Here is a 25686-nt window from a genome sequence, read left to right as displayed (position 1 = left end):
TTCAAACCATAGCAATTTGGTTACATCTCCCAATAACTTATGTACAGTTGTTTGAACAGATGATCTTCAAGGGACAATTCCACTTACAATTACCCGTCTCAGATTTGTGCTAAGCTCTTTGGAGTGTCCCACTGTACTGTATTTGCCAATCCAACAAGTGCTCTCAGACACACACCATTTGTGTTGGTAGGCACTCAGATTACGAACATGAAGTTAGGGAGCCAACTGAAAAGACATTGATCTGTGAAAACTTAAACAGCACATAAAAAGATGTTGGATTTAATTATTTTTCCATATTGGTGTTTCACAAATACATGTAACAGTTAGTCGTGTTCAGTAGAATCCTGGGTCCTAGGCAATGCTTTGTAACTATTTCCAGACTGCTAGATTTCAGTGACAATGACTGGGTCTGTTCTGGGTCTGTATTTGAATTTGGTTGTAAATTTATCTTTGTTAACTTGTTGATTTGACTTGCTTTTGTGCTTTGGTGCATTGTCCGGCTGCATAACCCAACTGTGCGTGACCTTTAGGTCAAGAACTGGTGGACAGACATGCCATTACATTTGTGTAATGATGGTAGATGATATATTAAAAAATGTCTATTGTTTGAGTGTTCATGTGTTTCATGTCTAGTATATCATCTATATCATCAAAAATCTAGTATATTTTATATGCATGACAATCATGATGCTGAAAGTGCATTTTATTAAAGTAACCTTTCTGACATAATAAGCAGGTCAGTGTGTTTTTGGCATGTTGAATTAGTGCATATAAGCATGACTACAGATGACTTTAAAACATATGTCTGTTAGGATGTACTGCCTTTTCAAATTAATTATTCTAAATTATCTGCATACTTTCAGTGTTTGGTGTAGCTGTACTTTTATTAATACGAGAGTGTGTGCTTTGGTTAAATAACATCACACATTTGAATTAGTCCAATTGAGCATATTTATTTCTCTAAAGAAAGACCTAAGTAAACAAATTAGGATTTAAATTGTCTGCCAATCCATTCTGACACTAATTAAAGACAAAGGACAAAAGAAATATAGTAGAGTACAAAATAACTTTTTGTGTTTTTGTGTGTAGCAGCTGTATTGTTTGGTTATCTTTAAACCAAGTAGAAATAGATGGAGGCTTGCTTGTGTGTATATAGAGGTTTGGGTCTGTGTCTCTAGCAGCTGTGTCCAGCCTCTTTCTGAAGGATGGCTTCTTCAGTGCGCAAGGGTAAGAGATCAATAATGCTGAAGATTTCTGCTGCTGTGACTGGGTATGTGTAGCGCTGCTTGTCCACTCCCTGCTTATCCAACAGTAACATGTTAAATGAGTTCTGGGACAGCTGCAGCAGCAGTCTGTTAAACACACAAAGAAAATACCAGAATGTCAGTGTTACAACAGCATAACTTTAAAATATATACTTTAGATCCTGTGACTGCTGCTGGTCATTTATTAGAAAAGAAAAGCACAAGTTTATGTAATCCGAACACCTAACTGAATTTTTCTACCTTAGTCTTTATTTAAATGAAATACAAGTATGTACATTATACTTGAAAATATCCAGAATTCTGGATTTTAATTCTGAAAACATCTAAAATTATTTTATGTCATGTTTTCATTTGATTTACCCATTTGTTTGACAAGTGCACTGCTCACTGATCAACAGAAAAATTACTGTAAATAAAAAACTTTTTATCTGTAGTCCATACCCAGTTCTTAAAACAGCAACCTAAAATAATAAAACACAGTGTTAGGTTTCACAAATATAGCACCACAGAAACTAATACCCAAATTTCACTGCAGACAGTGAAACACAACCACAATAAGTAACAACACTACCACACATACAAAGATTATTAGTATTATAGTATTTATATTTGATTGTTAACAAGCCACAGCTTCCACTGACCAGTGAAAGAACAATATGTACTGGTTTCTCTAATACGGTAGCAATGCTAAGAACGGTGGATTTATAATTCTGAACTTTCACATATTGTGTTCTTCCTTTTAAATAAGGTTGTATCCATTTAAAGCAATTACATAAAAAACAGCCCCTACAAAACGACCATTATCCATTATAGATTTCATTATTTTCAGACAGAAACAGGGTAGCAGTCTCTGTCCAGTATTGGGCTTCAAATGAAATCCAAACTGGGCTAGAGGGTGAAAGAACCATAATTTATATGAGACCATCAGTTCTGACACCTACTTTTCCATCACCTTTGATACAACAGGCAAAATGCAAAAAGGCCCAAGCTGGGGGGTCACCAGCTTTAAAAATTGGCGATAATATAGCAGTTTTCCATGCATCTGGAAAAGACCCTTGAAACATTGAAAGGTTGATAATATGATTGTCATTGTGGTGGTTAAAGCCAAAGACTTATTTAAACAACCTTAGCATTGTAGTATCCATACCATTGCAAGCTTGGTATTTTTCTTATTGGTATTACTTTCGTATTAAATCAATATTGTGCAATCTCAGCAACTACAATATTGTCTTAAAAAATTTCTACTGAATCTTGTTTTATGCTACCATTCAGTTTTAACTGTAATTGTTTAGATTCCCTATTGTGACAAACACCAATGGGCTTGCTCCCAAATTTGTTTTGTGTTGCCTCTAGCCTCATAGAAATATAAATAAAAACCTTCAACACAAATATGGTGTGTTATAAAGCTGGCAATTTTTTTTTCTATGTCTTATATTTTACAAAAAAATTTACAAAACAGGTGCATTAGATGAAAATGAAACACACTACTCAGAAGAAAAGTTTTAATTTCCATTTTAGCTTTATATTTATCTCAATCTGAAATACAATTTCATGAATATGCAGGAGATAAATTTAACTTCACAGTTCCAGTACATATGACTCTTGCAGTATAATCAAGAGACAGATACTTATGTGATGCATTTTAGTGGTTTACATTTACATTTAGGGCATTTAGCAGACGCTCTTATCCAGAGCAACTTACAGAAGTGCTTCAGTGCTTACTTAAGAATAACCTCAGCTAGTTTGAAAAGACTAAAAATTCAAAGATACCTCAAAGTTTAGACACTACTAAACACAACATGGAGACCATACAAACCCATGGCCCCTAAGTCTCTTGACCTATGTCACCGGTCACGTGGTGTTCAGACATTCTGTTTTGTGAGGTGAATGGGTACCTGAGTTGTAAGGCCAGTCCTGGAGGTATGAGTCTGTGTCTGATTCGACCTATCTGCGCTGGATACATTCCCACTAGCTCAATCACAGTCACATGTCTTAGGTCCAAACCACATTGTGCATGCTGAAACACACACACACATGGTTAAGACATATTAGCCAAGTTTCCTCTTACAGTATCCAAAATCCTCTTTTACAAGCCCCAGGACCTGAGCATGGTGTATGTAAAAAATAAGATATATTACCTGTAAATTAGACATCTGAAATCTGTAGTAATGATTGGCAGCTGTGGGGGCAGAGACTATAAGAATGCGACGTTTCTCGTAGAACTGGTCCAGCAATTCAGCTGCAGATCTCACTCCAACATTAATGTTCAAAGCTGTAATGAATTTAAACAAAAAAGACAGAAATACTCCTGATGATCCTGTTTTTCATATTACTGAAATACTCTTTTAGCAGGATTGCTATGATTTAAGTATATTATGTGGTTTCTGAGGCCACAGCTGCTGTGGCTTGAACATCAGATTTCACAGTCATGGTGACTGTTCAGGACTTGGAGACTGCTGTTTTAAGAGGACTCCTGTTGGGCAGGTGTTTAGAATTAAGGCATGGGTTTAGGCTGCAGCTGTATGCAGGATAAGCTATCTGACTGGTACCAAATTCCACAGGGCACTTTCAGAGATCTTGTGGAGTCCATGCCTAGAATGGTCAGATCTGTTCTGGCAGCACAAGGGAGATCTATTCAATATACAGTGGGGAAAAAAGTATTTAGTCAGTCACCAATTGTGCAAGTTCTCACACTTAAAAAAAATGAGAGGCCTGTAATTGACATCATAGGTAGACCTCAACTATAAGAGATAAAATGAGAAAAGAAATCAGTAAATCACATTGTCTGATTTTTAAAGAATTTATTTGCAAATAATGGTGGAAAATAAGTATTTGGTCACCTACAAACAAGCAAGATTTCTGTCTGTCACAGACCTGTAACTTCTTATTAAAGAGGCTTCTCTGTCTTCCACTCATTAGCTGTATTAATGGCACCTGTTTGAACTCGTTACCAGTATAAAAGACACCTGCCCACAACCTCAATAAGTCACACTCCAAACTCCACTATGGTGAAGACCAAAGAGCAGTCGAAGGACACCAGAAACAAAATTGTAGACCTGCACCAGGCTGGGACGACTGAATCTGCAATAGGCAAGCAGCTCGGTGTGAAGAAATCTACTGTGGGAGCAATAATCAGAAAATGGAAGACCTACAAGACTACTGCTAATCTCCCTCGATCAGGGGCTCCACGCAAGATCTCAACCCGTGGGGTCAAAATGATCACAAGCAAAAATCCCAGAACCACACGGGGGGACCTAGTGAATGACCTGCAGAAAGCTGGGATCAACGTTACAAAGGCTACCGTCAGTAACACACACTACGCCTCCAGGGACTCAGATCTTGCAGTGCCAGACGTGTTCCCTTGCTTAAGCCAGTACATATCCGGGCGTGTCTGAAGTTTGCTAGAGAGCATTTGGATGTTCCGGAAGAGTATTGGGAGAATGTCTTATGGTCAGATGAAACCAAAGTAGAACTGTTTGGTACAAACACAACTTGACCAAATACTTATTTTCCACCATTTTTTGCAAATAAATTCTTTAAAATCAGACAATGTGATTTTCTGAATTTCTTTTCTCATTTTGTCTCTTATAGTTGAGGTCTACCTATGATGTCAATTACAGGCCTCTCATCTTTTTAAGTAGGAGAACTTGCACAATTGGTGAGTGACTAAATACTTTTTTTTCCCCCACTGTAAGTCATATGGTGTTATTGTTGATCAGTGTAGCACAGTTTTAATGTAGTTATTTGCTGTGAAAAACTACCCAACAATGTCAGCAATGTCAATTCAGATATAAGGCTGTGCTCGGAAAAGGACTGCATTTGCACAAAAGCATTTTTTTCCCAAAAGGAAATTAATTTCCTTTAAAATAGATATTCCGCACAGGCTTGTTTTTAATTCCTATTGGCTACACATGTGCCCTGGAATTAAATAAAGCCCAACATGGCTCACTAGCCAAAGGCAAGGTTAAGCAAACTGTCACTTGTTGAAGTGGATAATTATTTCATATATTTCATATTTTTTAGACATATTTATCACAGACTACTTAGTGTCAAAGTTTAACAAGAATTTATGTGAGCAGTCAAAATTGACCAATTTTCTTTTGAATAAAAGACATGGGGGGGTTCTGAATGGCTCAGCGGCCTATTGAGCTGCGACTATGGCCAAAGGGTCGCAAGATTAAATCCCACATGTTGCCATTTTGCTATCAGCAGCCTGAGTCTGAGAGAGATGCCGCTCTCTCCCCTCATCACTCTAAAAACTATGTTTTCTGCCACAAGCATCTATTACCTGCATCAGCGATGCAGAATTGGCAGCACTTCAAAAAGTTACAGCATTACCGTTCTAGTGCCAGGACTATTGTTAGGGTTAGGGGAGCTATGAATGGGTGGGTTAATTAGCACTACAAAATTAGCACTACCAAATTATTAAAATTGTGTGCATTTAAATATCCTATAATGACAAAGTCATGGAAGCTTGAGATTAATGATCTACATTTTTAAAATAGAAAAATCTGGTCACATTTGAACTAAAAACAGTGGGCAGTGGTTGCTCAGCGGTTAGAGTGCCGGGCTATCGATAACAAGGTTGTGGGTTCGATTCCCGGGCTTGGCAAGCTGCCACTGTTGGACGTTTTACTGAAAAAAGGAATTCAGTGTTTGATTGAAATCCAATTAAGACATTAAACAAGAAATTCATTGAACTGAAAACACCCACTGGAACCTGCATAAAATGTACGCTGTTTTGGATAACTTCTGATGACCAGTGCATGCCTCCATTAAGGCACAATGAACTTCTTTAGAGAAGAGTGGGTCACCGCTTTTTTTTAGGTCACAGTCTTAAAGGTAAAGGTGCAGGTATTTGTCACTGTACAGTGTTCACTGTACAGCGAAATGTGTTCTCCGCATTTGACCCATCTGTGGTGTTGAACACACACACACTAGTGAACTAGGGGCAGTGAGTACTCACACACCCAGAGCGGTGGGCAGCCGGTGAGCCCACCGCTCTGGGTGTGTACACTGTACAGTGACAAATACGTGCACCTTTACCTTTAAGACTGTGACCTAAAAAAGTACACTAAGTACACTTTGGAATTCAAAAGTTAATGAGGTGGACAATGTAGGGTACAGTATTTGAGGTTTATGCGTGATTTTTTATGTTAGTGTTTGCGTTTACGCACGTGCGCAGTTGGTCTCAATACCGGTCCATTCCATGTTGAACTGGCAAACTCGAGCTGCACTGCCTCTCAACTCATAGCCTCCTAGACAGCGGAAATCGCACGTTGCGCCATAGTTATCACCAGCACTATCACACTTCATCCAGCCGTTTTCAGGGACTGAGAGGGGGGTGCAGCGACGTACTGTAACACACACACACACTCCTGCTGTTAAAGAATTTTACAACCTACAGTATTTTGACTTTGATTTATCATGATACATGTAATCACAAACTAAATACATCAGTAATGACAGATTCTTAAAAACAACTATTCAGATGATTTTACTGAATACAGTGTTTTTTATTCAACATCTGCTACACTTCATCTAATTAAACCAGTGTGATTACTCTGTTTGTAATGAAACTTGCAGTTGATCAGTGTTCTTTAAGCACTAACAATATGACATCAGACTATGTGTGTTTGCATTTGCATTTTCTTTGCATTTACCTCTCACTCTGATGTTGAATCTACAGGTAGCTTTATTTCCAGCCCGGTCAAAAACAGTGTAAGACTGTTTATGGTTTCCTTCTGGAAAATGTGTGCCTGGAGGCTTCCCCTTTAGAATCACACTATAATAAGAATTGATATCAGACACATAATTAATATCAGACACAAATAAAAATATGATACAGGAAACATACAGTATTCAAATTTACATTGCAATATGTAAGTAACTGTACAATGATATGTGATACATTGCTTTGGGTTTGAAATCTGAGAAGAAAATTTGTTTTAGAAACATTTAAGTTTATTTTATCACTCTTTATATCCCAATAGCAAGTATGAGTTTGTGGGTAGGTCAGTTCAGTCCCTGTGTGTTGAGGAGGATAATAGCCTGGGCTAAGACGTTGTTGCAGAGCTTGGCAGTGAGGGACTTTTGCTTTTTCCAAAAAGCATTACAGATGTAATTACAGATGTTACTGTGTGGGGTTGTCCACAATGCTGATACTGTTTTAACTTTTGCATGTACAAAAAACACACTGTCTACTAAACTATTACCTGGTGGATTCAGACTGATTGAAACGTATTACTATGCCCACATCAGTGATGCCCTTCATAGTAACATTTAGTTCATCACTCAAGACCAATACAGTTCAAAGCTTTTTTGACCCACCCTAGCTGAACTTAACTTACATACAAAAGAATTCTGGGTCTTCACAGTCTCCTTTTGTGTATGGATCAAGTATTTAGTATTACTGTATATATTATTATTATAATATATATTTAGTATATATTATTGTGCATGCATGTGTGTGTAAAATACTGACTCTGTGAGTATGCCATCTGCTGTATCTTTGCCCTCTGGAGTATCCCAGGTCACTTTTGCAGTAAGTTTTCCTGGCTCAGCAGTTTTGTCCTTCACACTTGGACACTTAATAGTTGGAGGATCTACATCTGTAAAAACTTAACAGCTTGAACTCCAGACAATGTGACAACACACTGCAGAGAAGTAAATGGTCAAAACTTTGACTGTTACAGATATGGTTTGACCCTGTATGACTTATACATATGTACCTTTTATGTCACATAGTGTCAAAAAGCAAATAAGAAAGCATACTTACAATTTTAATTATACTATTTAAAGGGGCCCTGGCATATATAAATAATGCGATTTGGGTATGTGGAAATGACATACTTGGAACTTCCAACCCTGTTGTGTCCAACAGGACAATTCCAAAAACACATCACCTTCAGACTCTGATAGTTATGGGAATACAGGTTGTTATGTGAAGAAGGCCATGTGACCATGGCAGAAGGGGAGATCAAACTTGCAAAGCAAAAGCCAGGGAGGACAAGCGTTGATCTATGCTAAGCTAATAGCTAACGTTTGGCTTTTACTAATCTCTTCTTCCCATCGTCTGCTCTCTCAAAGACAAACTAGACTACCTTCTCCTCTTATTCAGGACTGTCAAGTCCTCATTCGATCAGACAGCACCACAGCAGTGGCATGTATAAACCATCAGGGAGGCAAATGCTCCCTTCGACTTCACAATCTGGATACAATTTAAAATTTAAAAAGCACAGTGTGCAGACCCAAAATGGATTAAATCAACTTAACGTGGGGTAGGAAGGAATTTGTTTATATGATAGGTTGATATGTGACCAATACTGATATGTAATAAAAATGTACTGTACTGTGTACTGTGTCTGTCATGACTGTCTTACTTACCAAGACACACACTCTGGCCCCCACTCCATGCCTTGCTGCTTTGACAAGTGACACTGCGGTCTCCACGAAAAGTGTAACCTGGTGAGCAGAAGAACTGGCAGCGGGAGTTAAAGTATGAGCCATCTGAACACTTATAGCCACCATTTGATGGCATGGCCAGTTTGGGACAGCGAACCTCTGCAAACAAAATGCATTTACATTAGACCAGAAAATTTAAAACTATTCACACCTGGATTACCAATTAACTTACTACAAAATGCAATAAACTATAATAAGCTATTATTATGTCTCAATACCCCAACAATGTTTGCCTTGAGGCAGCTTTCAGTAGCACAGATGTCAATAGATGTGGATTGGCCAAAAATCCATTTAAGACAAATTTCCCCTTGCTTCAGATTATTCTAGAAACATGCTTTAGATACAGTGCCTTGAAAAAGTATTCACCCCCTTGGCTTTTTTACCTATTTTGTTACATTACAACCTGAATTTAAATGTTTTTAATCTAAATTGTATGTGATGCATCTGTACAAAATATATATATTCCATTATAATTAAATGGAAAGAACATGGTACCACAACAAACCTGCCAGAAAAGGGCCTGCCCAGGGGTGCAGCACAGAGACCAAAGGTAACCCTGAAGGAGCTGCAAAGTTCCCAAGCAGAGATTGGATTATCTGTCCATATGACCACAATAAGCCATACACTCCATAGAGCTGGGCGTCATGGAAGAGTGGACAGAAAAAAAGCTTTTATTACTTAGACTTTGACCATCCCCACAATGAAAAACGGTGGTGTTAGCATCATGCTGTGAGGATGTTCATTCAAGCAGGGACTGGGAAACTGGTCCGAGACGAGGGGAAGATGGATGGTGCTAAATACAGGGATATTCTTGAGCAAAACCTGTTTGTTAGTCAGTGATTTGAGACTGGTACAGAGGTTCACCTTCCAACAGCACAATGACCCAAATCATACTGCTAAAGCAACACTCAAGTGGTTTAAAGGGAAACGTGTCAATGTATTGGAATGGTCTAGTTAAAGCCCAGACCATAATCCAATTGAAAATATGTGGTCAGACTTGAAGATTTCTGTTCACCAGCGGAACCCAGCTAACTTAAAGGAGCTGGAGCAGATTTGCCTTAAGGAATGGGCAAAAACCCCAGTGGCAGGATGTTTCAAGCTCATAGAGACTTATCTAAAGTAACTTGCAGCTATAATTGCTGTAAAAGGTGTCTCTACAAAGTACTTACTTTAGTACTTACAAAGTACTTACTGAATAGTTATGCAAACCAAAGTTTTTTGGTCCTATTTGTTTGCTTCACAATAAAAAACAATATTAAATGTTCAAAGTTGTAGGCATGTCCTGTAAATGCAAACCCACAAATAACCCAGTTCAATTCCAGGTTGTGAGATAACAAAACATGAAAAAAGCCAAAGGGGGAGGGGTGTGAATACTGTACACTTTGAATGATTAACTACATTTAGGGTAAATAAAATAGTGACGATCATACATAAGGCATACATGGCCAAAGTATGTGGACACCAGTTCTATATAGTGGGGTATGGTATTTCTGGTATATCTGAGAACAGATGTCTTTCTGACATCATCATGCATGGAGACCATCTACCTGAAATAAAATCTGGACAAGATCGAACTATTCATTTTTTATGTTATGCTTACTCTTCTCAAAAGCTGTGCTGTTCTGCCACCCACTGAACTTGACACACATTAGTTACCTCAAACTCAAGTATATTCCAGTCAAAAGTTTTCTCAAAGTACCAGAACAGTCTAAAAATAAAGAGATTGTGATATTATGAGCAGATCATACAATGGCATAAAATGGGAAATTGATTAAATTAGATGCATGTCTTTGGGAGAAATCTGATCTGTATTCATTCCAACAAATCATCCAAACATCATTACAAAAGAGTCAAAATAGAGTTTTATTTAAAACTCATCTTAAATCAGTGTCTGCTATCACTAATGCACTTGTGACTAAATAAAAACAAATCTCCACAGAGATGTTTTAAACTGTAGTATGTTTAAGCACATATAGATGTGATTTTTAGGTGTCCACATACTTTTTAGATATATAAAGCAATTCAATTTGTCTGTAAAAAGTCTATTTGTTTCACTTTGTTAGAGTAAGGCTGACCTCTGCAGGTGTATTTTCCTGACCACTGTTTACTGGCCATACACAGGATCTCGCTGCTACCCTGCAATTCAAAGCCTCTCTTGCAGTGGATCTTGCATCTGGTTCCCAGGACATTCTCATAATGCTCCCTTTGTGGGGTCATACACCTCACATGCCCATGCTTCACCTTAACTGGAGCACACCAAGGCACACCTACAGAAATATAGATATACACATAAATAAGATATACACATAAAGGTACACAAGACGCCCTCCTTGTAGTACATTAAAGAAGAACCACACACATACAGTAAAATAAAGAACACCAAAAGACATCTGCAAAGGGAACTCAACGTACACACTTACCTTAATGAAAGACTTACTGTTTCATTCACGTTAGCCATGGATAAAAGTGGAGCAAGAAGGCAATGAGAAATACAAATGAAACAAAAAATGGGGTAACTAAGGGCTATATTTAAAATATATCGGGATATGAACAAAGCAGCATATGGAGTGAGGCTATATCGTTTATATCGATATTTGCTTGCTCAAGTCTAAATCTTGCACAGCGCCTTATTCTGTTCTCTCATTACAAGTCTGTGCTCTGCTCAGCTTGTCTGTTCTGCTCACAGCCCTGCCCCCACCCGCTCTCTCTCTCTCTCTATCTCTCTTTCTCACACACACATACACACAGTAGAGGAGAGTAACGCAGAGCGTGAAGTGAAGTTAGTGCTAGTCTGTAAAAAGTGGTTTGTTGTGATTCGAAATGGTCCGGATTTTTCTGGTCAGATAAGGAGCAGAAACGTATGATCTGCAGGGATTGCCAAAAGGAGGTATTATCAAAATGCGGGAGAACTACCAACCTATTACACCGCTAAAAAAAGCAGCGCAGACTTATGCACAGAGAAGCTGTTGCTGCTACTGTTCTGAAGCATTCATGTCCCAGCACCCCTAAACCAGTTCAGACAGCGCTGCAAGCCTCCATGACAGGGTGACCTGGTTTGACCTGTGTTTATATAATGTTCATAAAATATTTTTTCACATTATTATTCACAACGTATATAATATCGTATGGTATATCGCCATTCAGCTAAAATATATCGAGATATGATTTTTTGTCCATATCGCCCAACTCTACGGTTATTTATAGTCTTACAGTTCTTACATTATCAGAAAAAAATATTTTTTTATTTAATTTATGAATTTCTCTTCTCTGCTTGCCTCTATAATTATAATTAACAAACAAAAAAAGAAATCTATTCCTTGTTTCATATCAAAAGCAAGTCAATAAGGGGTGGTACAGAATAAGTTTGTGCATGTGTTCACCTGTGTAACGTATGTCCTCATCATCTGCATAAGGCCAGTACCCCGATCCTGGAAAAACAGAGGAGCAATAGAGAGCCAGGTGCAGTATGAATTGCCACAGAATAATAGAGATCCTGAAGGCCTGCCTAGAAATTGAATCTCTTATTTTATTGTGGGCAATTTCTTTAAAGCCTGAATCAGGAATCACTGCAACTGGCAGACATGTTGTAAATAAAGGAATTCATTTTTCACTTATATAGCCCATTTCTCAACTGGAGGACTGCATTGAGCATGGGGGTGGGGGGGTGGGGGTGACAAAATGAGAAAAAAATCCAGGAAAATCACATTGTAGGATTTCTAAAGAATTTATTTGTAAAGTATGGTGGAAGTATTTGGTCAATAACAGAAGTTAATGTTTAACAAAAGGTCAAACATTTTCTGTAAGTCTTCACCAGGTTTGCACACACTGTAGCTGGTATTTTGGCCCATTCCTCCATGGAAGACCCAGACACATTCCATCTCCAATGCTCTCACTGATGGAAGGAGGTTTTGGCTTAAAATGTCACGATACATGGCCCTGTTCATTCTTCCCTTAGCACAGATCAGTCGTCCTGTCCCCTTTGCAGAAAAACAGCCCCAATGCATGATGTTTTCACATGCTTCACAGTAGGTTTGGTGTTTTTGGGATGTAACTCAGCATTCTTCTTCCTCCAAACACGACAAGTTGAGTTTTTACCAAAAAGTTCTATTTTGGTTTCATCTGACATCATTTTGATCCCATGGGATTAGATCTTGCATGGGGTCCCAGAGCAGGGGGAGATCATCAATGGTCTTGTATGTTTTCCATTTTCTTACAATTGCTCCCACAGTTGTTTTACAGTTGCCTATTGTAGAGTCACTCCTCCCAGCCTAGTGCAGGTCTACAATTTTCTTCCTGATGTGCTCTCGACAGCTATTTGGTCTTGGCCATGGTTAAGTCTGGAGTCTAAATGTTTGAGGCTGTGGACAAGTGTCTTTTATACAGATAACGAAGTCAAACAGGTGCCATTAATACAGGTAACGAGTGGAGGACAGAAGAGCTTCTTAAAGAAGTTGTTACAGGTCTGTGAGAGCCAGAAATCTTGCTTGTTTATGGGTGACCAAATACTTATTTTCCACCATAATTTAGAAATAAATTCTTTAATTCTGTCTCTCATAGCTGAAGTGTACCTAGGATGAAAATTACAGACCTCTCTCAGAACTTGCACAATCAAATGGCTGACTAAATACTTTTTTGCCCCACTGTACAGACATACCCTCACATTCTTGTTTTTGGACTGTGGGAGGAACTGAGGGGCAAACATGCTAACCACCACGCAATCATGCTTACATGTTTACATGGGCAAACATGGGATAGGGAATCTGTCTGATTTATTTTAATTAACAAATCCATGTAAATAATCCAAATAAAAAATTAGGGAAAGTGCACATACAATAGTTTTAATAGTTCAATAGCTCTAATAGTTTCTAATAGAGAAGAAAAGCACTGCAGAGGAGGAATGCATTTAACGTCCTGATTTTTAAGATCTTAATCAATTTAGAATGATGCAGTTGCAGTGGTTTCTGATGTTGGCTTTGAAGCAAGGCAGAAAGAAATGAAACATAAAAAGTTGGCAGCAAAAGGTTACAAGGATCCCTGATGGGAATGCAGTAAATTGTAGGACGCTCAAATGTTTCTTATATCCTCTGCTCAATGAACCCCAGCACTGTGACATTTAAACATAGCTTTTTCAAAAATATAATCACAAAATTATGGTGTGGTATGTCATTTTGCATTTTGCTTGCATCTTTTACCCCTAAGCCTTTTGCCTTCTACATCTGCACATGATTTAAGGGGAGCTGCATTTAGGGCACTGGCACAGGTCTTCTGATGCCTCCACAAATACAAAAGTTCTTAAATGTTCTCAAAAGACTCATCAAACATTACATACATCATATATGTAAGTCTTGTATGTTGTTTTACAGTTAATAGGATGGTACTGTGAAAGTTAATTAAGTTGTTAATAAAAAGACTATCTCTGTTACTTTCTCAGGCTACGGGCTGCATTATAATCATAGAACTTCTTCTAAACTACTTCTATTTGACCTGAAGTGGTAGCTATGTGTGTATCATGTATCAAGCTATGAGCTATAGATCAGGCAACATGAAGGAAAGCAAATAGAAAAGGAAATTTGTCACTATTATGTCACTCAGCCATTGGGGAGCCATGTCACTTGTAACAATCATGGTTGTTTTTAACACTGCACAGTGCCTTAAGCTCCAAGTGGTTACTTTAAGAGAGCTGAATTTTTTAAATGGTTTACATCTGCTGCAAGAGCACCTATGACCTCATTGATGAAAGTGAAATATAGACAAGTATTGAGACACCTGTTCATTCATTGTTCCAAAGTCGAGAGTATCAAAATGAGTTCATCCTGCTTTTCCTTGAGTACTTGTCTTTAATATCCTTACCACTAAGGCTTTCTACCACATTTCTACCACACTGGGGGCTTTATACCCCTCTAGGTCACACCTGGCATTAGTGTGACAAAAACTGTACATCACAAGTTAAAAACTATATACAGATTAAACTAGACTATTAAAACAGGAGACACAGATGTAAACACACTATAGACATAGAGGTAGACATCAGTAAATTAGTAAACTTCTTGCATGTAGTATCAACCTTCTTAAAAAAAGTACAGTCATTGCTGGGACTTCTCGTTGATTTGGCGTGTGGTGTAATACCAGGTGAGATCTTCACTGATGTGAATGCCAAAGAATCTTTACCCTCTCCACCACTGTATCTATGTAGAGTGGTCTGGGCAGCTCCTCCCTCCTCCTTGCGTTAACAATCATCTCCTTGGTCTTGGCTGCATTAAGGGACAGATTGTTGTCCTGGCACCAGGCCACCAGGTCTGCCACCTCCCTCCTGTAGTCCTCACCAGTGATCAGTCCTATGACTGTGGTGTCACGGGCAAACTTGATAATGCTAGTGTTGTTCTGAGAGGCCACACAGTCATATGTGAAGAGTGCATACGGCAGGGGGCTTAGCACAGCCATGGGACATCCCTATCTTACAGTTTTTGGGCTGGATATGCAGTTGCCAATTCTAACTGACTTGGGTCTCTCTGTTAGGACACCCAGTAACAAAGTGAAGGTGTCAGTCCATGGGAAATTGGCTCTCTGATAGATCTACGTAGGTCATATCTGTCCTTTTTGTAGTCAAGACAAAAGCAGTGAAGCAAGCATGCAGCATGGACCAAACTTCACAGTTCATCCAGATCTTTTGATTGGTGTATATACATCCATTGGAGGATAACAATCTCAGTGCAGGTGCTAATGTTACTGAATGTATCGTGTAGCAGCCCAAGAGTTGCCGGAGCGTTTGCTCATGGCGGCACATAAACAGACTTGGTAGACAAAAGTTGTTTTGGATCTTACCATTGTCATACCTCTCACTTCAATAATAAATAGCAAACCAAACTAAATGTCAGATAGTGAGGTTACTCCAAAATACTCTTTAACAAAGCTCTAATCACTTGCAGCTGATGTGGTATACCCTAATAGTGTCATTTTAAGTAGTAATAAATGTGAAAACTTTTTTTCTCACATGTTAAAAAATAGTTAGAGTTCTACAGTACACACTGTATGAGACACCCTCAATTACATTTACATTGCAGTTACTGCTTCATATTTTCCTTTTTCAAATTAATATCACAGTAAAATGAAACTGCCCACCCATTAGTCCCTGTATATCAATTATTTGATAGCCTGGGATACAAGTCTTCTGCAAGAAGATAATCATTTAAATGCAATGGGCTTGATTCTGAAGATGATAGATGATATTTAAACAGCAAACAAAAACACCCCTGCAGTGCTCCTTCAGAAGCTCCACCCCTCAAATTCATGCATGCACATTGCCAAGGTAATGACACCAGGCTTGTGGGCCAAAAGACAGCAAACACCAACAAAGCATCCAAAACACAATGTAGTAAAAACTAGCATTACTGCAGTGTTCAATGCCTCGTCCAACATCACTGCCATGGCGTTCGCAGGCCTCGGCCAACATCACTACCACGAACCAAGCCAGAAATTAGCACCCACAGTAGTGATGTTGGACAAGGCCTGCGAACGCCATGGCAGTGATGTAGGCCGTGATGGTAGGGATATTTTAGGTCTTTGTGGGCATAAAACCCTTCGCAAATGCTGTGGGTGATCAAATACCATGACAAAATGTTAGAAAGAACAAAGTCTGGTTAGTGGCAAACCAGAAAGAAGGGTTAGTGTGAAACATACCTTGATGCAAACAACTTTCAGAAGACATGAGACACATAAAGCTGGAAAAGCCTACAAGATCATTGCTAAAGACTGGGTGTACATCAATCCACGTTTAAACAAATTTGTGATTGTTGCTCTTCTCACTAGGCGTACACAAAATAGGTAAAAAAAAAAAAAAAGATTTATAGGGTAATAGCAAAACACCTACTAAATACTGCAAAACACTAAACAAGGTGTGTTTATGGAAAAGCTGCCATGAAGAAAGCCGCTACCAAAAAAAAATTCAAGCCTCAAGTTTGCCCATGACCACTTGGATGTTCCACAATTCTTCTGAAAAATATTCTATAGATGGATGATATTAAGCTGGAACTTTTTTTTTGCACAATGCTGTGTGTATTAATCCAAAGGTGTATCAAAACATTTTATAAAGGAATAGAAGGGCAGCAGTCCATGGCCTCAGGCTGAAGAGATTATTGATGCAACAAGACAATGATCAAAATGTAAACCAAATAAATAGCTAAATCAGAATCCTGGATCTAATGTTTATTAAAATTCACAGGTTTAATAAAAAAGGAGACCTTTCTCTAAATTTACTTCCCACTCTTGACCAGCTCTCATCCAGTGCTGGCATTTAAGGCCTCATTGAGCTTATTGTGCGTATTGTGCTTATTGTATTGAGTGTTGCAAAATTGTATCTTATATTGTTTTATACTGTAATATTACAATGTATAATATGATATTACTATAATATATATATATATATATATATATATATATATATATATATATATATATTATAATAGTTATTTTGATTACTATTATTATTTCTATTGTTATTATACTAGCCCTACTTCTGCTTTTATATTTCCACATGTAGGTTGCAGAAACACATTCCATAATGGTAGAGTTCACTATGGTGTGTGTGTGTGTGTGTGTGTGTACATGCTTGAGTGTTGATTCTCCATAGGAAAAACTCATCTGCCAAGAAGACTATGTTCCATTCTGTCAAGCTCAGCAGAATATTGTGCAACACTCTCTCCTACACATGCGTTTTCCTCTCATAGCAGACGTTGTTGGTCCCAGGAGTAGTAGTGTGTGTTTCTACTGCATTCTAAGTCCACTGCAGAACATTTTAAAAGCTTATGCAGACAAACCCATAAACCACAACCACCTGCTTTATTGTTACATTTTATAGTGTTCCAGTCCTATAATAGTGTCCAGGACTCAACAGGTTGTGTTTGTGCTGTCAATGTAAATCTGACTCTTGAAACAGATTGCGTTCATGTTGCAACCTGTAAGAGATCCATAGTATGTGTATTGGCGTATAGTAGCACACGTAAGTAGATGCACATACATACTTCATAGATGCAGGTTACACTTTTGTAACACATTTGTTAAATTACTGGAAATTATTATATGCTTAAAGCTGCATTCAAAAGTGCAATGTATTACTAATCACTCCTGAACTAAATCCTACTAAAGATACTATATATATCACCACTCAGAATTCTCATATATTAACAAGCACCCAGACGGTTTAATATAAGTTGTCTAAAACTGTGCAGGTCTAAAGATAATAATTATGTGCTTAGTATCACCTGTAAACATATTAAGCTCACCAATGCATTGTAGTGCTAACTACTACACACACTACTACAAAGCATTAGTATGCAAATGCTTTAATCTGACTCCCAAGCCCAATATATGTCTTCCAAGGAGCACCAAGCTCTTCACCTGTTTCAAGTGTTTTCATCATTTGTCTGTTGACATCACAGTGGTTACAAATCAAACAGTGAGTAGAAAATACAAAACATACATACAAAAAAACAGGTTTGGATGTGTATGCATACAAAATGTGGGTTTTAAATGGAATTCAGAGGTGAATGTAAAGGACACAAATGGAATCAAAGCAAAAGTAGAGTTAGTAGTATATAAATTGAACAATTTTTTTTTAACTTCTTATTAATACATTTGCATATTTTTAGGTTGAAACAAGGAACCATTTTACGGTGTGCTCATAAGAGATACACACAGAATGTAGAAGCAAACAAAGCTGGAGTGATTCATTATTAGTTTTCAATTAATGTGAGTGGAGAAACAATTTTAGTAATCTAAACTGTGCATAAATGGTACATGACATTAAGGAAATGTTACCAGTTACCCACTTTTTACATAACGGTGCTCTAGGCTGCTTGGCTTACCTTTGCGGTAGTTACAGTGTTACAGAACACTGAACTGGGAGCTTATTCGCAGAACAGCAGCAGTGCAGTTGGATCAGCAGTAAGTCGCTGGATGAATGGGTTCAGTGTACTTTTTCCCACTTCCTGATATTAGTTGAATCGGGGTGCAGTGTAAGCCCACACCCCCAGCCCCCCCACCCAACCAGCCCCAAAAAATGGCCACGTGTACATACTGGCACAATAAATAAAATCTAAACTCCCTTAAGCTCCTACATGACACATTGTTCAATGACCAAGCTCTATTCCTCGCAGTCAAACACCACTTCACAAACCATCTGAAACTACTGGGTGAGCCTACACAAATTTACGCAGGAACAAAAATAAACGCACGAACATGTAATACAGGCGATGCAAAGGCGGACTTACCGTCGAACGTGAGACAACAGCAGAACTGTAGGCCCAGCAACACACACACATAGAGCCAGGTGTCCATCTTAAAGTGTGCGGGAGTACGGAGGTCCCTTCGGCGCATTCCTGCTCCAACAGAGTCCGCCCTCCTCCGCTCAGAAACACGAGAGCCAGCTAAGCTTAGCCAGTTACATATGAAAAGTCGATGAAGTGAGAGTGAGGGCTCAGTGAGGCGATTCAGCCTGTATCAATTTTGGAATGTCAGAATCAATTATAATGATTATTTGATCATACAGTAGCCCTCACCTACACAGATTAATAAACTAACAATGAATAATGTAAAAAACAAAAATCTATAAACTCAATTAAGTGATAAATTGAGATTTCTCTGACGCATTTAATAGTTCTCTAATCGTAATGGAATCACTGACTTCAGATACGCACTTAGTAACTAGTTACGTTCACATAGGGTGACGATAGCTTTTTTTCCCCCCCGGATATAGATCCTCTATGCATCTGTAAAAAGCGTACAGTCTGTATTTTTAATTGGCACATTTTGCATGTCGTTTCTTTGGAGCATCAAAAGTAAATGATCTCAGTTAAAAATGTTATAGCAAATACGTTAATGAACTGGCATTATGTGAGTGGATTAGCACACGTTTGCTAGACTAACCAGATGGCTGTAGAGAAATGAGCCTCTCGTGTTTACATAAAGTTAAGTAAACTAATAACAGCTGTGGTTAACTTTAGTGGTGCTCCCAATAATGAATAACTGACATTATATTTTATATATTCACTCACCTAGGATGCAGTTATCTGATCCAGCAGATACAGATCATTCAGATCTTCAAGTAATGTCACATCAATCATCAAAATGGGGGAAACATGATTTCAGTGATTTTGAGTGTGTAAGAAAGGCTCTAGAGTCTTTACAGTAGTGTAATAGAAAGAAAAAACATTCAGGTAGCAGCACTGAAGCATCTCAGAATGCACAACATGTCTAGTCTTGGGATTGGCATATTGTGGAATCCAAGCCATGAAGAGATTGAAGCTGTTTTGTGATCAAGTGGATGCATTAGGGTTTGTTTGTATCTCATTTTGTTTTGGTTTTAGAATAATTCAAGTAAAGAATGTCTCATTTTACCCCACTCTCCCCTACTAAGAGGAAGTGATGAAGTGTTGCTATGACAACATACATCATTCTTCTGCCAATGCACTTACATCTGTGTGGCATTTTTAAAATTATTATAACTCATTGCATTTGTGGTACAATTGTGTCAATTGAAACCATACTCAATAAATACATAATTTGAGCTTAGCATAGTCTTCACTTGCATTCAACATTCCTCCCATTAAAGCAAAGGCCCAAAAGTGGCAGATATTGACCCCACAACCTTGTCATGAATAGTCTGGTGCATTGAGCCACCACTGCATGTTACAAATATGTTACGCTGATATTACAAATATATATAAAATGTAGAGAAACACTGTTTAACACAAATGAATAGATAAAAAAGAGAATATCAGAATTAAACAAACTGACGCCCCAAAGTAAACCAGAAAGTTATTCAAATGACGTCTTGCAGTTTTGGGTATGTTTACTATTTTGAGTTAGATTAACATTTTCTAGATTCAGATGGAATCTTTCAGCTGATTAAATTTATAATTGAGTTCAGTGGTTGGCCTACTTGAGTTTAAAAATATGGCACACTAACTGCCCTGATGTTAGATGTAATCATTTCTAATATGTTTCTCAAAAAGTACTTGTAATAGAGTCAGCTGTGCAGTTTTAATTATATACATGTAGGGTTTGCGGGTTTTTACATACAACATACTTAAAGGTCAAATAAATATCATACTTTCTGTACTAACTCAGGAAGTGTCATCAGATAGTAAAGAACATACAAGCACTGACAGCAGTGCTTTAGCCTGTATTTTCGTCTTTGAATTGTCTGGTACAGCACAAAACTCTGGTTGTGTTCTAGCTTCCTATCCCGCCCATTGATCATTCCCCAGTCTTATTCCCACACCCTGGTACAGGTACAGAACCTAATAGCAAAAAAAAACACAGTGTGCTGCAGCCATGGAAGCTTTAGATGCTACACAACCTAAAAAGTCTCAGCATTCGTCTAAAAGCTCAATGAATAACAAAAACTACATCAAATTGAGGATCTGGGTGAGGTTTGTAATAAATGATTACTGAAGAGTTTGAAGCCCTGATGATGTACCTGCATCCAGAAGGTTTGTATGGTAATGCACAAGTGAGGGCACTTCATAGCAGCAGTATACAGCAGGCTGGAACAAGGAAAAACAGCAGGCTACTACTCACTAAAAATGTGATGTTATCTGTTAAACTGAGCAGTATGTTGATGGGTTTTTCAAAGTATTTTAGGAGCAGTGGGCTTTTGTTTTCAGGATAACCGGCTTGACTCTGGCTAACGCAGGCAGACATGTAATGTGCAAACAATAAAAACATTTAAAATGGATACATTTGCTGATCATCTTACAGAGTATGACTCATCTCTGCTTGCCATTGTAAAAGGTATTAAACTTGTGTTGTGCTCTTACCTGCAGGTAAAGTGTCCTCAACCTGGCAACCCGCTCGAGCTGCGGGTCTGGGGAGGAGGAGGCGGGACAGACAACTCTTTCCAGTGTTTTGAAATTGGACTGCAGTAGACATTTCAAATGACTGCTGTCATTTGATCTATTTGCTTTAAAACAAATTGTGGGATTACACTGCACATTACAACTTGTTTGCGTGTGTCGTCCCATTGGCTCCTGGCACCATATGTTTGCATATTGAGCGTGTCCGATCCTATCAGTCTCTGTGAGTATGTTGTCATTTCCCCCAGGCTACTTTCGCTTGGGTGTATATATTAGTAATTGAATTAATGGACAGAATAAAACTTCACATTTAATTGTGATTTATAAGTGACGTATATAGTTTAATGTATTATGACTCTATTAGTTATGGTAACCTAATGTGAGTTCTAACAGTATGGCATAATTAAAAAGGAATTTAGGAAATTAGGTGGTGGTGGAGGGCGAGTTTGCAGATTCTTATCGCATTTGGGATAGACAATCCATTCCTGCATGAGATCTGTTATTCAAAATCGTACCTTTAGTGGGCTGTTGTGCATTTGGACTGATGTACAAATCATTTTGGCAAATTCATGTCTAATGTTACAGTAGGTATGACCTAATTCTGGTACAGTCTATCATAACTAGATTTGCATTTCCTGAAGAAACTACAACAATGCATGAAATGTGCCAAGTAGAAAGAATGTAAGCTTGGCTATGTTGATGCTGTATGGATGCTGTAGGGTTGCTAGGTGTTTGCTATATTGTCCCAGATTTTATGGATGCTGTGGTGTCCCAAATAGTTGCTGTGGCATCCTAGGAGGCTGCTATGGTATTGCTAGGTGGTTGCTATGGAGTTGCTAGGTGGTTGCTATGGCGTTTTAGGTTGTTTCTATGGTCTTCAAGGTGGTTTCTATTAGGTGCTAGGTGGTTTATATGGTGTTGCTAGGTGGTCGCTATGGAGTCACAGGAGATTGCTATGGTGTCCTTGGTGGTTGCTATGGTGTTGCTAGGTGGCTGCTATGGTCTTCCAGGTGGTTTCTATGGTTTTGCTAGTTAGTTGCAATGGTGTTGCTAGGCGGTTGTTATTGTGGTCCAGGTGCTTATGAGCGTGTTCCTACGTTGTCAAGTTGTTGCTATGGGGTTGCTAAGTGGTTTCTATAGTGTCTCATGTGGTTACTATTGGGGTTTCTAGGTGGTTGCTTAATTTTAGTGATTTGTTACTTTATGTTCCACCTTAAAATTCAGTGGTACTTAAGTGCAATTCCACCTTAAAGAATGGTGTTTGTGCTGTTGCTGCTGAGTAAGACATTGGGCTCCGTGCGTGAGTTACATACATAAAATATTCAGTAACCCATAGACATCACCAAAGAGTTTCCTCCTTTAAGATGCACAAAGCAAAATGTTAGGATTTTTATTTTCAAATAAATAATGAAAACTGAAATGATGAACCATTAAGCACAATTGATGAACAATTAAGATTTAACACATTTTGTCTTTCTTATACATGTATAGACATTGTTGTAAAAAAAGATTGTTAAAAATCATATATAATTTTCACATATATAATTTAAAAAAAAATACAGAGAATGATCCAGTGAATTAAAAAGAATGGTTCTCAAGGAGTTCAATGATTTTTGTTTTTTCTCTTTTTCAAATATAGTCTGTGGGTGATCCCTGCAGGCTGAGAACGTTCTCTGTAATGCTGATTCAACAATGTTCATCAAATTCTATTTCTATTACAAATCCAGGATATAGCTGTAATTTCCTAATGTTTTTACTTACTACTGGTGTTAGAAAAGTGCCTTTTTCTAATGCATTGCTTTAACTATAGAGGATGTCACATTTACTTTTCATAATGCAATGGATAATTCACAGATTAAGAACACAACAACTGTTCCAAAGAGGAGCTTTGTAAAGAAACAAAGTAAAGAACTGAAGAAGTCAATAACTACTACTGCAACCTGACTTTAGAAATTGCCCTCTATGTAGAGGTCATTACTCATACCATATGTCTTACAAATGATGATTGTGGAAACAAATGTGTGTAAACGCTGTGCCCAGTAGAACCTGCAGATATAAAAACACACAGCCCACATTCCAGCAACTTTCAACATACAAATACTAGCATAGCAGGATTTACAGTAGTAGATTGTCCTTCCCAGAGTCCTTTCCATTTGATTGGTGGGACAAATTAATTAACACTCTGTGTAAACAGTGCATACTCTGAATTAAATAAGAAGAATAAAAATACAAAATCTGTTTAGCTAGTTATTTTGACCCATAATGATAGGCTTTCTTAATGATACCTTTTACACTAAGGCTTGGCTCCCCAGTCTTGGGCTACATTTTCCTTTCAAATAAATTGAAACTACTTTTGGCTACACAGATTACAATTCTTTTATTCAACATATGGTGTAGTCAAGGACTTAATTCCTGTACAGGTATTCAATCCAACAGGGGTAGTGGTGGCTCAGCAGTTAGAGCTCCAGGCTATTGATGACAAGGTTTGAGGGTTTCGATACCCGGCTTGGCAAGCTGCCACTGTTGGGCCCTTGACCAAGGTCCTTCACCCTTTCTGCTCCCAGAGTACTGGAGTTGGCTGCTCACTGGTGTGGGTGTGTGTTCACTACCACAGTTGGGTAAAATGTGAAAAAATAACAATCTGTGTGAGCATCCTGATGGATCACAGCCTGGTTTGGGAACAACATCAAGCCAGACAGACTGGCTTTCCAGAGGATGATGTGTATCACTGTATAAAGTGTATCATTTTAAAATAAGAAACTAATAAGCTATTTAATGTCATAAAGACATTGGCTATTCAGCATTTCACAGAATTATGGTGATTTACAGACAAAATACATAGTACTATGTAAACTGGTAGTAGCTGTTAAACCTACTTTACAGAAATAGACTACTACTAGGGTCCTTACTAAAAAGGGTCCTTACTAAAAATAGAAAATTTGACCATATCCGTCCAGTTCTATCAGCACTTCATTGGCTACCAGTTAAATTCCGTATTGAATACAAAATTCTTTTATTAACATATAAAGCCCTACATGGCCTCGCTCCTGAGTACCTGCGGAATCTTATTACATATTACAAACCATCAAGACTACTCAGATCTCAGGGTGCTGGCCTCTTACTCATTCCCAAACCTCAGCAGGGGGAAGAGCCTTTTCTTATAAAGCCCCCCAATTCTGGAATAACCTTCTAGATAATGTTCGGGACTCAGACACAGTCTCAATCTTAAAGTCTAAGCTGAAAACTCATATGTTTAGTTTAGCTTTTGGTAATTTTTGGTAAATATTTGGTAATGTTTTTTAGATAAAGGTTGCAGGTCCAGGGGTTCGCGGACCCAGGGAATTGTAGTACACTGAGATGCTGGAGCCATCGTCTCGCTGCCTACACGCGATCACTCAGGTTTGTTGACGGTGGAGCAGATAGATACTGGTGTTTTCAGGGTGCTCCCATGTCTGTGTTACCTTCTGGCTTTCTCCTTTTAATTACTCTCTCTCTTTTTACCTTCTCAGAGTAAATGGCCACCCAGCCCAACCTGCTGGAAGATTGCCTGCTGAGGTCCCCTCTACCTGCGTCAAACCAGCTGCCACCTACCGGTCCAACCAGCAGGCCCCCCACCCACCACCACCCATAGCAGGCTCACCCGCCTACCACTGCTACCTGTTTAATGACCATGTTAAAACCTAAATGGACTCTAACTATCTGCCACTATTAATATCACCATTGTTAACTATCTGTTGTATCTGGTTTGGTCATTTTTATCATTAATGTTTACATAGTTCTGACCAGAGGAGGATGGGTCCCCCTTGTGAGTCTTGGTTCCTCCCAAGGTTTCTTCCTCCAGCTCTGAGGGAGTTTTTCCTTGCCACTGTCGCCGTTGGCTTGCTCACTGGGGGTCTTTGATCCATCATGTCTTACGTTACTTCTTCTTTCTTCTTTGTCTCTGTCTTTTATTAATTACTAATTATGTAAAGCTGCTTTGTGACGACAACAGTTGTAAATAAGAATAATAATACAATAATAAGACTTGACTTGACTACTACTAAAATACAGAATACTGTATTTTATGATTAAAGCCATATTAAACTTTATTACTGCAGTTTATTATG

The 25686-nt window shown here is 38.3% G+C and overlaps 1 protein-coding gene across 5 annotated transcripts; it reads right to left on the bottom strand.

Annotated features, from left to right (window-relative positions):
• Positions 1 to 314: 314 nt before the first annotated feature.
• On the bottom strand, positions 315 to 19116 carry srpx (sushi-repeat containing protein X-linked). Of its 5 annotated transcripts, none has more exons than XM_072686410.1 (10): positions 18995 to 19116; positions 12110 to 12157; positions 10805 to 10996; positions 8652 to 8828; positions 7750 to 7885; positions 6929 to 7050; positions 6443 to 6622; positions 3404 to 3537; positions 3161 to 3282; positions 315 to 1352 (listed from the first exon to the last, which is right to left on the bottom strand). In XM_072686410.1, the coding sequence occupies exons 1-10, from the start codon at positions 19098 to 19100 to the stop codon at positions 1175 to 1177; spliced, it is 1395 nt and encodes a 464-aa protein (XP_072542511.1). In that variant the 5' UTR covers positions 19101 to 19116; the 3' UTR covers positions 315 to 1174. The 5 variants fall into 5 exon arrangements, with proteins under 5 accessions (XP_072542511.1, XP_072542512.1, XP_072542514.1 ...); XM_072686411.1 differs by having other exon boundaries at positions 316 to 1352; positions 7750 to 7876; XM_072686412.1 differs by having other exon boundaries at positions 1262 to 1726.
• Positions 19117 to 25686: the final 6570 nt, after the last annotated feature.

Source organism: Salminus brasiliensis, chromosome 8, assembly GCF_030463535.1.
Source record: "Salminus brasiliensis chromosome 8, fSalBra1.hap2, whole genome shotgun sequence".
In the NCBI taxonomy this organism is placed as follows: domain Eukaryota; kingdom Metazoa; phylum Chordata; class Actinopteri; order Characiformes; family Bryconidae; genus Salminus; species Salminus brasiliensis.
This window is presented reverse-complemented; position numbering and strand designations above follow the sequence as displayed.